Source organism: Nyctibius grandis, chromosome 8, assembly GCF_013368605.1.
Source record: "Nyctibius grandis isolate bNycGra1 chromosome 8, bNycGra1.pri, whole genome shotgun sequence".
In the NCBI taxonomy this organism is placed as follows: Eukaryota; Metazoa; Chordata; class Aves; order Nyctibiiformes; family Nyctibiidae; genus Nyctibius; species Nyctibius grandis.
This window is the reverse complement of record NC_090665.1, coordinates 31,095,753-31,110,648: the sequence shown is the minus strand read 5'-3', so window position 1 is coordinate 31,110,648 and position 14,896 is coordinate 31,095,753. Positions and strand designations below refer to the sequence as shown.

The following is a 14,896-nucleotide window of genomic DNA, read 5'->3' as shown; positions in this document are numbered from 1 at the left end:
TAAACCAGTTTAATGATTTAAAAATTACAAATTTAATGGCACACTCTTATCTGCTTTGTGGAGAAATTTGAATATTGATTATCTTTAGTAACCCTATGTTCTGGCTATGGACATGGTCTTCCTTGAAATGAAATGAAACAATACACTGTATGATGAGACCTTCCTATGACTTAGGTATCTATCTTGTGAACATAATTGCATCAAAAGAGCACTGAGACCTAGCATGTTTAAAGGAACAAGAGGAGAGATTTTTTTTTGGCATAGTGAATGGGAACATACAGCTAGAATAGAGAAGACAGCTAATTTTACTTCATGAATGATACAAATCTTTGGTTTGGGGCATGAATCAGTCACTGCAAGTACAAATGCAGTCTGAGAAAACAGGCTTTCAAAGTTCATTCAAAGATGCTTGCCAGCTAGAGGAAAACACCCAAACTGAAATGGCTCCTGCCATTTTGATTATGCTGCATTTATGTGTTATTTCTTTCACTAAGATAAGATATTGGAGAAGATTTCTTTCTGTGTAGTCACCAAAGCCATTTGATCTGTATTCTAGATCATGAGGGCTTGGCTGTGTAGCAGCTGAATATGAAGGTTCTTTCACTGCAACGTAAAGCAATGTCAGCTCTTTCGTCTTTATTTCTGTTAAAGGTTATTTATGACAGTCAAGAATGGGACAGTGCCTGCTGCTACCCTTCACACATATCATTAACATATTTCCAACTTTTCCTAAGACTTTGGGGATGATTCTGAAGGAAAGGATTTCCTAGTTAGCCCCTGTACAATTGCTGACTAGACCCTTCCTTTCCAGACAAATTGCCTTGTTATTATTTTTGCTAGGGAATACCAGGTGGCGGGAGACCCAAGAATGATATACGAAAGGCTTTGAAAATAGATTTACCCCTGTCATGTTCCTTTAGAGACTTAGGATGAAAGAAATTAAATTTCAAGTTTATTTTCATTGTAGTGAAGTAGATAAAACACTGGATTTCAGAAGCATTCTGCATAAAATATTAAATACATTGCAGAGGGGTTCTGGCTCCACTTAGGATATGATATGGTTGCTTCTTTGTTTAAAAAGTGTGTATATTAACATGATGTAAAAAAAGACTTTCTCCATTAGTAACACACTGCAGACTGACCCACCAGTCTTCCACAGAAACTTTCTGTCCTAGTTCTAAAAACTCAATTACCTAATCTATCTGGGGAAAAGGGGTCGGGTGTGTGTGTTTTGCCTGGGGGTATAGTCTGTCTCATTCTTTTTCCCCTTAATACACTACCTGCCTTGCTTATTACAGGAACTATATTAGTTCAGGGAAGGAATTGTTAGATAGGGTCGATTTTCATCCTGGTCCACTCTGCCCTTTTGGGGCTCATGAAATAACCAGGTCACAGATTTTTCAGTTGAATCATTCTTTGTTCTTACTCTGCTTTAATCTGTAGTGAAGATCTTATAACAATACAGCACTCTGCTGCCCTTAGAAATTTTAAGTATTCCAAATAAAGGAACTGGGAATATCTTACTGAACATTCAGAATGGCTTTTTCATTTTCCTGGGAAATTGAAGTAATTTCCTTTATTTAAACAAAAAATAGCAGATTTGACTTATAGCAAATTAATCTTTTGTGGCCACAGTTCCTTACTGAAATGAGAAATAAAATTGTGTTAAAAATGGTGAGTGGAGTAAGAAAAAAAATCAGTGCTTACAAAGATTGATTTTTTTTTTAAGAGTAATTTTTACAATGTTTTTGTAAAAGTATACATAGTATAAAAATAATTAGAAGTTATTGTAATAGTCTTTCATTCATTAGCTGTAAGCTTATTATGTGCTACTTATAGATGTCTGTGTACTCTATTTATAGCATTCCTCGTAAAGAATAAGCATGTAGCTAAACATGAATAGATACAACATAATCACTTTTATATTTGTAATTAACAAGAGCCATAGTATAATGTGATGTTATGAAATATTAGTGGCTGATATGGCCTCTGTTGTGCCACAGTACTGGCTAACGTAAATATAGCTCCTGTGTATCATATACTAGAGAGACCGTTTTGTTGATCACCTAATCTGTTTGGTTTTTTCTATAAATGAACTGTCAAATAATTAGGTCCAGCATGTATGCCTGTTTTTTAAAGGGGGGGAGCTAAACCTCTAGAAATTAACAAAAAACACCCCCAAACCCAAACATACTGTGTTTGCCTGCATTTATTTCGGTATACTGTAGAAAATACAGAATGCTTACATTAACGTTGATCAGATTTTCCTCACTTTGTATTGGTAGAAATCATAGGCTTTTTTCCTCTTGATACTTGATACCTTGATACTGTTGATAGGGTTTTTACAAACACTTCCTGAATTGTTAGAAACTTAAGTTGTTAGGAAGTTAAACGCAATAATGCAGATCAACGTGAAACTGTAAGCCTTACACAGATGAGTTATTTAAAAAGACAGTGGTCCTTTAAACTGTACGAAATTTTTACAGTGATTTGTATATGAAGCTTTCTTCTCAAAATATTCTGCTTAACGTTTTCCTACTTATCTGCTAGAACTTAATATATGTTGAAAAATTTGTAAATTATGCTCATTTTGAAAGCAAATGCACTGCACTTACAAGAACAGTGAACAAAAATGCATTAATAGCTTCAGTCTAGGGGGCAGAATTTCAGAAAAGTGCCATGGACTTGAGACCTGCAAGTAGTTTTCTTGCATTTGTAAGGTAAATCTTAATAGTGAAAAGTAACATTTTGGATACAAATGGATTTAGGTATGGTAAATTCAGTGCAGAAGTTTAAAGGAGGTTCTGATTAGAGATATTTTGTTTCAGGGGCAAGAATTGTGAACGAAGGAATGTTGCCCATTGGACAAGCAGCAACCCAGGAATGCTGTTACTAGCAACATAATCATGCATTCAAAGAGGAAATTTTAACATTGTATTTGTAAATAATGAATGTCATTATTTGTACTGATGCAAATGACAACCTTTTTATTTTTCCAACTGTTTTTGAGATTATTGCCTTCATATATAACATCCTAATTTATTTTTGGGAAATAAATTTTATTTTTTAAGTATCTTGAGTTACAGAAATGAATTTCAGCTGTCATTTTTTTCCAAGGATTTTAAACTGTGTGCTTGTGTTTCACATCTAACTTGTAATTAAGAGCTCAATGGTATTACCTTATTAACAATTTTTGTTTGAGAATATTTTCTTTTTTTTTTTTTTTGTACACATACAATGTTGCAGACACAATATCTTATTAAAATCTACCTGTTTGTAAGATGTTTTAGGACACTGATTTGATCACAGACATTGGCAAAACCTGCTTGCTTTACTCCAAGCGATATCTTTCAGATGCAAAGGACTGTGGGACAGGGCCATAAAGCTTGAACTTTTGTGGTTTTTTTCCCCCCTCCGAAACAAAATCCATCCAAAAATTACCATTGATTAAAATGGCATCATAACTATGTATTCTAAAATATATTTATTTACAGTTTTCCAGAAGTAATACATGATTTACCTAGTACAAATGGCTAGTAGCCCCAGTTTCTAACACTTTTATATTTACATATGCGTCAGAAACTGCAAATGTGGTTATGAGGCCTAAATCTGAGTTTGATTAATGCGAACATGATTTATGTGCTTTAAGACATGTGATTCATACTTCAGAAAATCAAGTTAGTGAAGTTATTTGATATAAAGCAGAGGAACAGAATCGAATGTATTGCAATTTAAAGATTAGGCCTAAGTTAAAAGTGTCACTTGGCCGACAAACCTATCTTGTATTTCAGCAACTCTGCAGGTGGAAGTGTGCTAAACTCCTTGGGTAGGAGGTAGGTTTATGCAAACATGTTCCACAAATGCAACTGTTCTACTTTAAATGGTTATACAAAACCAGGCACACATTTTGCTACCACTGACAAGGTCAAGGTACACTCATCTAAAATATTTCTGCAGTGTCAGATTATTTATTTTTCTATTAAGTTATAGCAAAAAAAGTACTGTTTACTTATGGAAATAAATATGTTGTGTGTTTTAAATCAATCTATTTGTTTCTCTACATAATAGTAAATAAAAAACATTAGAGTTAGGTTGACCAGTGTAATAATTGAAAAATATTAAACTACTTTAATTTTTTTCCTCTCTTTAGGCAGATCAATTTGCCTTCAGGCTAGAAACCTATGCATCAAATTTCAGACAGATTTTTTTTTTTTTAAAGCAAAGGAACATGTACACCCTTCAAACCAGCATTTCAAGTGGAAAATATAACCAATCTGTAATTACAGTTGCATCACAACACTAGTGGAATTCCACTAACGTAGTGTTGCATAAAGCCTCACTTGCTCCTCCTACATGCACTAAATATAAATGTGCATGAGCAGCAAAAGCAATTTGCCTAATATCTGAATCAGCTAAATAGCATTTGTACTAAAATTGTGTATCTGGATACTAACTTCTCTAGTAAAACTGTGGGTCAAACCTGATGAATAGGTAGAATCATAATTACATTTTCTCTTTTAACTTTAGATGCTGTCTTGCTATTTTGTTGCTTACTTGAGAAGTTAATGATTCCACTTGTTATACTGTTCAAGTGAATTTATTTGTTTTGGAAAGGAGGAACTTTTTTTTCTAACATAGTTTCAGTTAAAATGTTTCCGTAGATTCCTACTTCTCTGGAGTTACTAACCAATTTACATCTATGCAAATCCTGGAACACTAAGTTCATTCTTCTGAACTGCATTTCGTAGGGTTATTGAATCGTGGAAAACACTTTTCTGTGTATAATGGCATTGCAATTAGCTGAATGCTGTTCGGAAGGCTGATCGATTATTAAGGTGATTCTTTTTCTGTCAGTCAGAATGGGTTATAAATTTCACAAGAGACTGATTTTCTTTCTGAATGTAGTATGCCTACAGTTACTGTATGTTAAACACAAATTGCACCAAATTGCCGGTCCAAATGTCCCTCTGCTTAATTCAGAGTTTATATGCAAAGTTGGTGGAATATTTTCTCCAAACCTAAAACTGAGTCAGACATCATGCTAGTCCTGATTTTTTTAAAAATTTTTTTTCCCAACTTGTCAATTGGAGAATAGAAAGTGTTCAAAGAGATTTTAGTGTTAGCAATGATGTAGTGAAGTTTGTCTTCCTGGCTGTTCTCCGCTGCCAGCATACTTGCTTACTTTCTCTATTCTTGGTTGGGAACAGTGCCAAAAAGAAATGTGAGGAAATCTGTCTAAACAACTTGTCTCCTTCCAAATCCACATCCCATTTTTCAATGTACTTTTTCTGTAAAACCTATTAGGACTCGTATAATAGTAAGGCATCAGGGAAGAAATCAATTTGTTATTCTGTTGCAGAAGAATGAGGAGGGTGCTGTAAATGTAGCAAGTCTGAACACCTTTAGCAGAGGGATCCCATTTTGGGTGCACTTTACTTTCCATGGATGTGAGTGGAGGACTTGACACTACAGACCGATTGCAATTGTGACAAGGCTTTTCCTGCCAGTAGTATGCAAACTGATTACTCCACTATTAAAAAAATCCCTGTAGCTTACAACTGTCTCATTTTAAAATTAATCAAATTTTGTATTAAATATAGTCCATGTTGATAATGCAGATTATAAGCTCATGCAGGAGCATCTGCTTCTGGTTTTGTCTAGATGGAGATTATCCCTTAATCATGCAGGGTCCAGGTGTGCATTTTCAGATTTGTTGACTCAGGAAAGCTGGAGATAGCATTAAAAGGCCAATGACGTTATACTATAGCTACATTTAGGCTGTTGCTCCTCTGAACAAGAACTCTTGCTTGAACCACCCAGTGAAAAGAATGGCAAGAAAAACTGTCCTCATTACAGGATGCTCCTCAGGAATTGGACTGGCATTAGCTGTAAAAATGGCAAAAGATGAACAGAAAAGATTTAAAGGTAAAAGTGTATCTGTTATTTATCTTTATAAAAAGATATTCTTCAAGGCAGTACTATTTTTTTTTCTCTATGATTTAACAGGTGATTGTATTCAGTTTGGTGACTTGTTTCTTGTTAGTTTCCCCCTGCTCCTGCTGTCAAGAAAATACAATACAGTGAAAATATACTGCTTTCTGTAAGCAGATTGTATTTCTGTACCTCTGTTGGAGCTGAACAGCTACTTGAACTGAATAGTTTACCAAAAAAACAAAACAAAACAAAACAGTAGTATAAAAACAAATAGCTAAAAATGTCTGTAGTATGCTACCTTGGATATACATTCACAGTTGTAGTTAGCTTTGCTTCTGGCTACTAAAATCTTTGTTGAATGAATCGTACACGCCCATTTGAAGACCAAAGAAATTAATTTAGAAAAAACAGTTCTTAAATTTGCAATTTTTTCCTTAAAGCATGTTGCATTATTCCAACCCTGTGTAGGCATAAGAGGGGGTGGGATTTGTTTTTCTGCTGCAAAATGGGATGTTTGCTATGATTGAAAATGGATGGCAAGGCGAATATAGCAATCTGTGGTAATTCAGTTTCTCACACTTATTCTCACAGTATTTTACTGCTGACTGGATGCAGATTCATAGTTTTCTGGGCAATTAGGCCACAATAATGGTAAAGCTAATTCCTATTTTGAGAAGTAGCTTGCCAAAATAGACATTTTTGCAACCTAAGAAGCATCTGTCTTCCACTTTATTAATAAAATTAAGGTTGTTCTGCTAAACATGTTGATAGTGATTTAAAAAAAAAAAGGATATCTGGAATCCAAATTTAGGTTTTAGGTACCTAAAATGATTCAACGGCATAACTTGATACCCATTGTTTAAAGTTTTGGTGATAATATTTTCTTCATATGCTCCACATTCTTCACTCTGCATAGTGGCTTAATTCTCCTTTTGAATTTCTTGAAGATTTCGGAACCAGACTCTGGGAAATCAATGGCAATATATGTTGAAAATAGATTCTTTCTACTTTAAGCTTTTATCTGGGTTCTCTTAAGACATGGATGTAAAAGCAATATTCTTTAATATGTCTCAGTAAGACTGCCACAGAAAAGGTTTTATTTCTGATAACTGTTGCTTCTGGTGTGTTGCAGTGTATGCCACAATGCGGAATCTGGCCAAGAAAGAGCCACTCGAGGAAGCTGTAGGTCGCAGACTGGGCAGAACCCTCGAAATTAAACAATTGGATGTCTGTGATGAACAGTCTATTAAAGCCTGTGTGAATAGTATCCCTGACAGAAGGATTGATGTCCTAGGCAAGTACAGGATGTGTATGCTATGAACAGTTACCAGTTTTCTATTTAACATCATCTCAAATACCCTGGAGAAATTTCATTAGTGTATTTTTAAATGATCGAAGTAATAATTATATAGTGTATTCTGTTCAAGATTCTTAAGGCTTCATGCAGACATGAGTGGATTAAATCTCACCATGCTTCTATGAAGTAGGGAAGCTTGTTTTCCCTGTTTACAAAGGAGAAACTTGATCACAGAGAAGTGTCTTGGATAAGATGATAGAGTTTTTAGTAAATATGAGGAGAGAACTTTTGCCTAAATTGGCATCTTCATGTACAAGACTTTCTGCCCTATCGATGAATCATAGCCCTATTTACAATGAAGGCAACATCTCTGTGTACTAAGAAAGCAACAACATTTGGGAATTAGCAAATAAAAGAACAAATGTAAAGAAACTAAGGGTACTTCCATTTTGTACTGAGAATTGTAATGGTACTTTACAAATCATTCAACAAGAAGTGTTTTCATACTGTTTTGCTAAAAATAAATATTAATATCTTAGATGGAAATTGCTTACACCATCAACTATTAAATCTTCTCTAATAGAAAATTATGGACCTGCCTTTATTTTGATTAATTATTAAAGCACTGCTTAACAAGCTGCTTCTGCAAACTGTATTATACTCTAATTTGACATACTAGTTGTAGTGCAGAGTGCCAGTTCTATCAATCATTCCCCACTTACAAATATCCAGGAGGCAAATAAAAATCAATGGAAGTGTGTGGTTTGGTTTTGTTTTCCTGAAGATGTGAATGTTAACAAAACAAAAAGCAGGCACAAATATGGCCTGGTCTATCGCCTTTTGAAATAAATTGAAGACTTCTGTTCATTCCTGTGGGTATTGACTGTAGCCTCTACTTCTTAATAGTGAATTATAAACAAATATATATGATTATTGGCTCATTTTCCTGTAATCCTTTTATAATTTAAAGAAAAAGGACTAATCAGAAATAAATTAATTAAAATGCTAAATATCAGATAATTTAAATTGGATTGAAAGCATAATTAAAAATAAAAAACTGTGGAAACATCAAGTGTATTTGCAAAGCTTTAGTGACAGAATAACATTTTAATCCTTTCTTTAAGGATTATTTAAGGACCATTAAATCCTTAATCCTCATTTTACTTTCAAATGCTTTCCAGTAAAGATTACAAGTTCGTGTTTATGGCGGTTGTTGCTCATTCTTGTCTTCCATTTTGTGCAGTTAGCAATGCTGGAATGGGACTCATTGGACCTATTGAATGTCAGACCATAGATGAAATGAAAACTGTGATGGATACCAACTTCTTTGGACTGGTTCGACTCCTGAAGGAGATTTTGCCTGACATGAAGAGGAGAAAGAGCGGGCATATAGTTATAATAAGCAGTGTTATGGGAATACAAGGCAAAGTTGTTGGTTTTTTTTTTTGTTATTTTGTTTGAACTGTTCAGTATTCAAAATCTAAAGCTTACCTCTTTTTATCTGACTAAAAAAAAAAAAGTAGGAGCTAGAATATCTAATTATTGTGCTTTGTAATGCTGAAGTTCCAACTACAAAAAGCACAGCACTGAGACATGATGGTTTTAACGCATCTAGGTAGTATGTTACTACACAACTACTCTCAAGACACTTTAACAACCTGCAGAGTGAGTTGTTTTGGGTTTTTTTTAGTTCTTACTCAAATTTTTTTTTAAAAATTTACTATTTTATTTTTATTATCTGGAAAACGGGTCTTAGCATTACTTTTCTCTTTCCTATTGAAAAAGATTATGGGGACAGGCAAACATACTTACTACACTGCGCAATAATAATGGAATAAACTCCAGTCGTGTCCTGGACAATTGTACCACCTTTTTGTAAAAGTTTTTCCTCTCATAAAACTCCACAGAGTCTAATTTTAGCGACAGATAATGATGTTCCTACTCTCGTGGTCCATCTGGTCTAGCTGTATTTGTTTCAATTAGTACAACAGTGGCATTGATCTTACTTGGATTATTCTGGTAAGCAAGGATCTTAAGTCAAACTGCAGGAGTTGTTATTGTTTAATACAATACTTACCATCACCTAAATGGATTGATGTAGTGCTTTTTCTCAGTCACTCAGATGCAAGCTGGATCTCTTGCGTAATCGTATCTCCTGCATTGCACTCAGCTTCTGTGTTCATCTATAGCCTATTAAAGTCTTGCTGATAAATAATGTAGATGGTCTTGTATGTACAGACACTTTCATATCTTAGACTACAAAATATTTAATATCATCCAAAGAGATCACAGCATCAGCTAGGAGGAGGAAAAGCATTAGTCAAGCATCCTTTCCTAGAATGAGGAATTTTGAGAACATAGGCAAAAAATCAGTATTTAGATTCAGTATACACAAGGATTTTTCTAATGTTTTCCCAGCAAGACTGTATAAAGATTTTTGGAAAATATAAGAGTTTTTAAGATGAAACCATTAGTATGTTGAATACAATCACATTCTCAGGATGTTTTGTTTGTACCATCAGGTATCTTATTTAATGATGTTTATGCTGCATCTAAGTTTGCCGTGGAAGGATTCTGCGAAAGTTTAGCTATACAAGCACTCAAGTTCAAACTGCAGTAAGTATTGATCTACTGGTGTAAACTGTATTTTAGATAGTTTTAAATATATTCAGAGCTAGCAAACAAATCTTTAAAGCTTTCTGCTATCTAGGAGAAACAGATTGAGGAACCCATGGAAATCATACATCACAAAAGGCACAGAAATGTCCACATTCTTCACACTACATAAGCAAATAAAAAGATCTAGATGCTAAAGTAAACATGGTCTCTTGAACAGTTAAAGGCTGTTTAGCTTTGGAAAAAATACAATTTATGTAACACTTCTGAAAACAGATTCTTGCATACAATATCATAGGAATAAAATTATAATATCAGCCTGTAATATTTTCCTTTAGAAAGGATAACAGACTTCTTAGACAGTTCACAGATAAAAAAGTTCAAGGGTTCATCATAGAGAGAGAGCAAGTGGAAATCCATCAGAATGGAACACAGGGCAAGATACCTATAATGACAGAAGGTGGGACGAAAGTGAGAAGAATGTGGTGTACTATTTCTTAATGTTTAAGACAGTATTTAAGAGAATGGTCCTGTTTCTCATCTGTGAGACTTTGGGGTTCAACTTGTCACATGTATATTCACATTAATGTAATTCTGCTACTATTCTTTATGTGAAGTCCAACAATTGTTAAATATCCAGTGCATCTCTGTGTGCCTAAGCATTTAGCCCTTGTGATATGGGAGAAGAGACAGCTGCTGTCATAGGATTCCAGAGACAAAGTGGCATCAAAACTGTGATTTTGCATACCACTCTGAAAAGCTTGGAGGGGTTTAAAATAAATATATTGTAATGATACACAGGATATACCAGAATTCATAATAAGATTTCAAGAGTATAAGACAGAATAAAAAGGAGGTTAAAAAAAATAAAGTAAAATGGGAAAAGTTCAAGATCCAATGTGAAGAGTAACGCACGAGAAAAGGCTTTAATTCCAGCAGCAGCTGGAATTCTGCTGTCAAGGTCAATAGCTTGATTTAGTTCTAAAGAAGAGCCTGATCAGAACTCAAGTCTAGGAAGAGGTCCTCTCTGAGTGTTTTGGTAAACATAGTGGCTGGGAGAAATTACTGCCTGAGAAAAGAAACGGGAAAGGCCTGACCAGTAACTGTATTTCACTGATTTGCTGCAATATGCTACTGAGCAAAATAAAATTTTCCAGATTTGGCAGCAGCCAAAATCTGTCCACCCACAGCAAAATTCTTTGTATTGTATTTTATTATAGTATTGTGGAAGGATCTTGAATTATGTAACACTGACAGCTTGACAAAGAAAATCCATGTTTGGGCACTTCCCCCATCTCCTTCAGCTATTTCTGGTGTTATCATGGGAAAGCTATAACAAAGAAATCTATGTAGGATTTTGTCCAGAAAGTAATGAATTTTGTTATCATCCTTTAATTATTTTTCTTAATATTTGATAAGTTCTTGTGGATGAATCATCCTTAGATTACACAGCTGCAAGACAGCAGGTAACAACTCCACTCACTTCTGCCATGAATTAAGTTACAGCACTTCCCTGAAATTTAAGCTACACAGATTTCTACTGCTACCTGTGGATGGGTAGGAGCATGAGAGCAATAATGTGGTATGGATTGCCTTTACAGGCAACTCTTCAATATTCTTTTTTGAGATGGATAGAGAGGGGTATTTTCTGTGGAGGATAGTCAATAATCAGTATATCTTGGCTTTTTGAACAGTTTAAGTTTGATTGAACCTGGCCCAGTGGTTACAGAGTTTGAAAGAAAAGTGTATGAAGATGGAATGAAAATGGATCTTTCAGCTGCAGATGCAGAAACAGCTGAGATGTTTACTAATATTTACCTTAAAAATTACAAACAAATTTTCCAGAGCCTGGGACAAAGTGCTGAAGATGTTGCAGAGGTAACTCATCAATAATTCTCCTTTTTTCTTGATTTTTGTTGTTTCTTTGTAATTTACGAATGCATTGGTTGGTTGGTGGGTTTTTTTGGTAGAAGCATTAGATTTAATTAAATGTAATTTACACAATTTAAAATTATTTTTAAAAACACAAGAGAATCTCAAGAGTTTTCAACAAAACCCTTTAGAATATTACAAGAATGTTCATTTTGAAGTATAGAAGGCAACTATGAATTGTAATTTAAATACCACTGAGGTATTAGATGCACTTATACATCATCTGGTTAAGTCTGAGCATTCTGCAGTGTTACCATACATCTACACAGGGTTCCCACCATTCGTTAAAGCTGCTCTCCTCTCCATCTCACTAGTAATCCCCCCGCTAATGTGAAGTTCACTCAGCTACCCCAGACCACCAAGGCACAACAGAAGATACACGGACGTAGTTTCTGGTGCTTGGGGCTTCCTGCAGGAAGAAAAGTTTAGGCAAGCTGTGGAAGGGGACAATGATTTCAGGTGCTTACAGCTAAAGAATAGCTTCAGTGTCAACTGAAGGGTCCCAGATCTTGCTGCAAAGTGCACTGTTCCAATCCTTTCCCAGTGAACCGTAGAAGAAAGGATCTACCTATAGTGGGCATATAGGCATAATTTTGGAGGACTATGCAGGATACTTAGGTGTAAGGTGCTATCACCATGGTATAGATAAACAGAAATCGGACTAAGAATAAATAAGAAGTACTTCTTATGGCCTTAAAAATAGTTTAAGAAAAACTTCAAATGAAATTCTAATAAAACTACATACAGGGTTTTACATAATTCTAGCACTTTATTCTTCCACTTTTCCTCTGCTTAACTGAAGACTAGGTTTTTACTTTATTTTGGTAAAGGTTCTTTAACAATTCTATTTCTCATTCTTGACAGCATACAGTAAAGATAATTCTTGCAGAAAATCCACCTTTTCGCCATCAGACCAACACCTTGTATACTCCGATGACAACTCTGAAATATGCAGATCCAAATGGAGATCTACCCATTGATATTTTCTACAAAATGGTTTTTCATCATGACAAAATCTTCAGTGCAAGTCTTAACTTTATCAAATTGCTAAGGTGGAGAAGTAGAAAGAGCTTTGACCTGGGAAAACCTGCAGAATAAGTATGAGATTATATAGTGCAAATTGGAATTACATGTTGTAGCTACTGATAATGCAGTATATGTTATTCAAATGCCTTTGCTCTGTAATTGTGAAAAGGCATCCAAGAAGTTTACTTGAGCTTAGCTAAGTTATTTGGCTCAATCTGTTTATCTTGAACTTTACAGTTTGCAGAACCTTGAAATTAAAATCTTCTAACTATGGGTTTATGCTGTTTAGTGTTTGCTTTTTAGAGAGATCTGTTTTCATGGGAACATGAACACTGATACTTGCATATTCAATATTAACCCAATTCCCTTCACTTATTAGAATATAATACATACTGAGATGTGTACTGTATGTAAATTATTTAGATTCTTAATATCATAAAAATATTTTATCTTTTTACTTATTAGAATAGAATTAGTATAGTAATCCCTCAATCACAGTGACATTCTCATTTTCAGAAATCAGGTCTAATTACCAGTAACATAAGAGAAAGCCTCATCAATCTTAAAATGTCACAACTAGAATATTTATTATTCATATATATGTTATAATAATCTGAATGCTTCCTTTATATGCAGTGGTTACTGGCATACTCGACAAAATGTTTTTTAAAAGCATCTTAAAATAAAATATCTTCTTACTGTCTGGGTCCTATTTTTTGCAAAAATAACAAAATATTATCAGTAAGAAGTAATTTAAATCCGTTAAATGCCTTCAGTGCCTTGAGTAGCTGAAGCTGAGCCACAGACTCTCCTTTTCCAAGCCATCCTAATAAGTACATAGTAAACCAAAATTCTAGCATGAGGAGAAGGTTTTTTCCCCTTTCTTTCTCTCACCCTAGTCCTACAAGTCAGCTGAGGTTAAGCTGCGTTTGAGTGCTGTTCCTGCATGGCATTCTTGTTCTCTGGCCTCCAGCCTTGCCTTGGCGCTGCCCTGGGCTGAGACAACAAACACAAAGCTGGAGCTCACTGAGGATAGAGGAACTGGCTTTCTCTTTCCCGCAGTACTTTCTTACTAAGCCTAAATCTAACTCCGTGCTGGGACTTGCAGTGGCCCTGCCCTGCCTCTCCCCCAAGGCTAGCTGAGAGGAGCCAAGCAGCAGCCCCCACGTAGGCAGCTTCTGCGGATACCAAGCACTTCAGGTAACGCTTGGCTTGCTTTGCAGTCATGACCCTTTTGGTGGGGCCCAAGGTGTGAGGGTGTGCAGGGACCTCCCTAGGACCACAGGCAGAGGAGTACTGGGAGGACTGTGCCTGCAGCAGCCCGTGTACAGCTTGAGGCCTCATCTATGTTCCACTTTAACTCACATCTTCAAAATACCAGGCTGGTGCCTGCACCCCAACATCAGTGTGTGGATGGGGCGGAGGTGGGAATAGCAGCTAGGCTCCAAATGGGAAGGCAGGAATTAAATGAGTGCTGCCAGGGCTGAGAGGCGCATGGCCAGTCGCCCCTCTGCACCCCAAGGTGCAGCCAGAGAGACCCCATTGCCATTCGTTGAGGGTTAGGGTTCAGTGCAGGGTTACAGCTTGGACCGAGAGATCCAAAGATGAGCAGGGCCTGCAAGGGGCGAGGGCTGCAGCTGGAGCATCTTGGCATCGCTTAGGTGTGGTTGTCTCTGGCCTGCAGCTCGGCGCTGGGCTGCTTTATGGTGTGTTTTCCTTTTGCAGCACAAAGAAGCGAGGAGCTGCCAGGACGGCAGGCTTTAATGGGCCTCCCACAACTGCCAGCATGGTTTGGTTAATTCTGTTTCACACAGCCCTTATGCTACTGCTTATGGAGTGGGTGAAAGCAGAAAACGCAGCTTCTTAGATGGATCCTGAGTAAATCCAGCAATGACCGCAGCTCCTGGATAAACCATGGATGACGAGCCGAGCACTGGCCGCTCGTCCTGCTCCGGGAACGAGCTGGCCGGGGGGGTGAAGTCCGCTGCTACTACAGACACCAGGGAAGGCCGGGCGGGGCCTGGGGGAGCCCAGGCGGGGACAGAGAGCAGCCCTCGAAGGGACGTCGGGCCCAGCCAGGCCGAGGCGCCC

At 36.3% G+C, this 14,896-nt stretch overlaps 1 protein-coding gene across 1 annotated transcript; it reads left to right on the top strand.

The window, feature by feature from the left end:
• Nucleotides 1-5,828: 5,828 nt before the first annotated feature.
• Nucleotides 5,829-12,877, top strand: LOC137666650 (retinol dehydrogenase 8-like). The gene is made up of 6 exons (XM_068406783.1): nucleotides 5,829-5,925; nucleotides 7,067-7,228; nucleotides 8,475-8,654; nucleotides 9,754-9,847; nucleotides 11,542-11,725; nucleotides 12,644-12,877. The coding sequence occupies exons 1-6, from the start codon at nucleotides 5,829-5,831 to the stop codon at nucleotides 12,875-12,877; spliced, it is 951 nt and encodes a 316-aa protein (XP_068262884.1).
• Nucleotides 12,878-14,896: the final 2,019 nt, after the last annotated feature.

Excerpts from the sequence above, each read along its gene's own strand:
- LOC137666650 (XM_068406783.1), top strand. The coding sequence starts at position 5,829 with ATGGCAAGAAAAACTGTCCTCATTACAGGATGCTCCTCAGGAATTGGA. Across the intron at positions 5,926-7,066 it reads TGAACAGAAAAGATTTAAAG|TGTATGCCACAATGCGGAAT; the intron begins GTAAAAGTGTAT and ends GGTGTGTTGCAG. Across the intron at positions 7,229-8,474 it reads CAGAAGGATTGATGTCCTAG|TTAGCAATGCTGGAATGGGA; the intron begins GCAAGTACAGGA and ends CATTTTGTGCAG.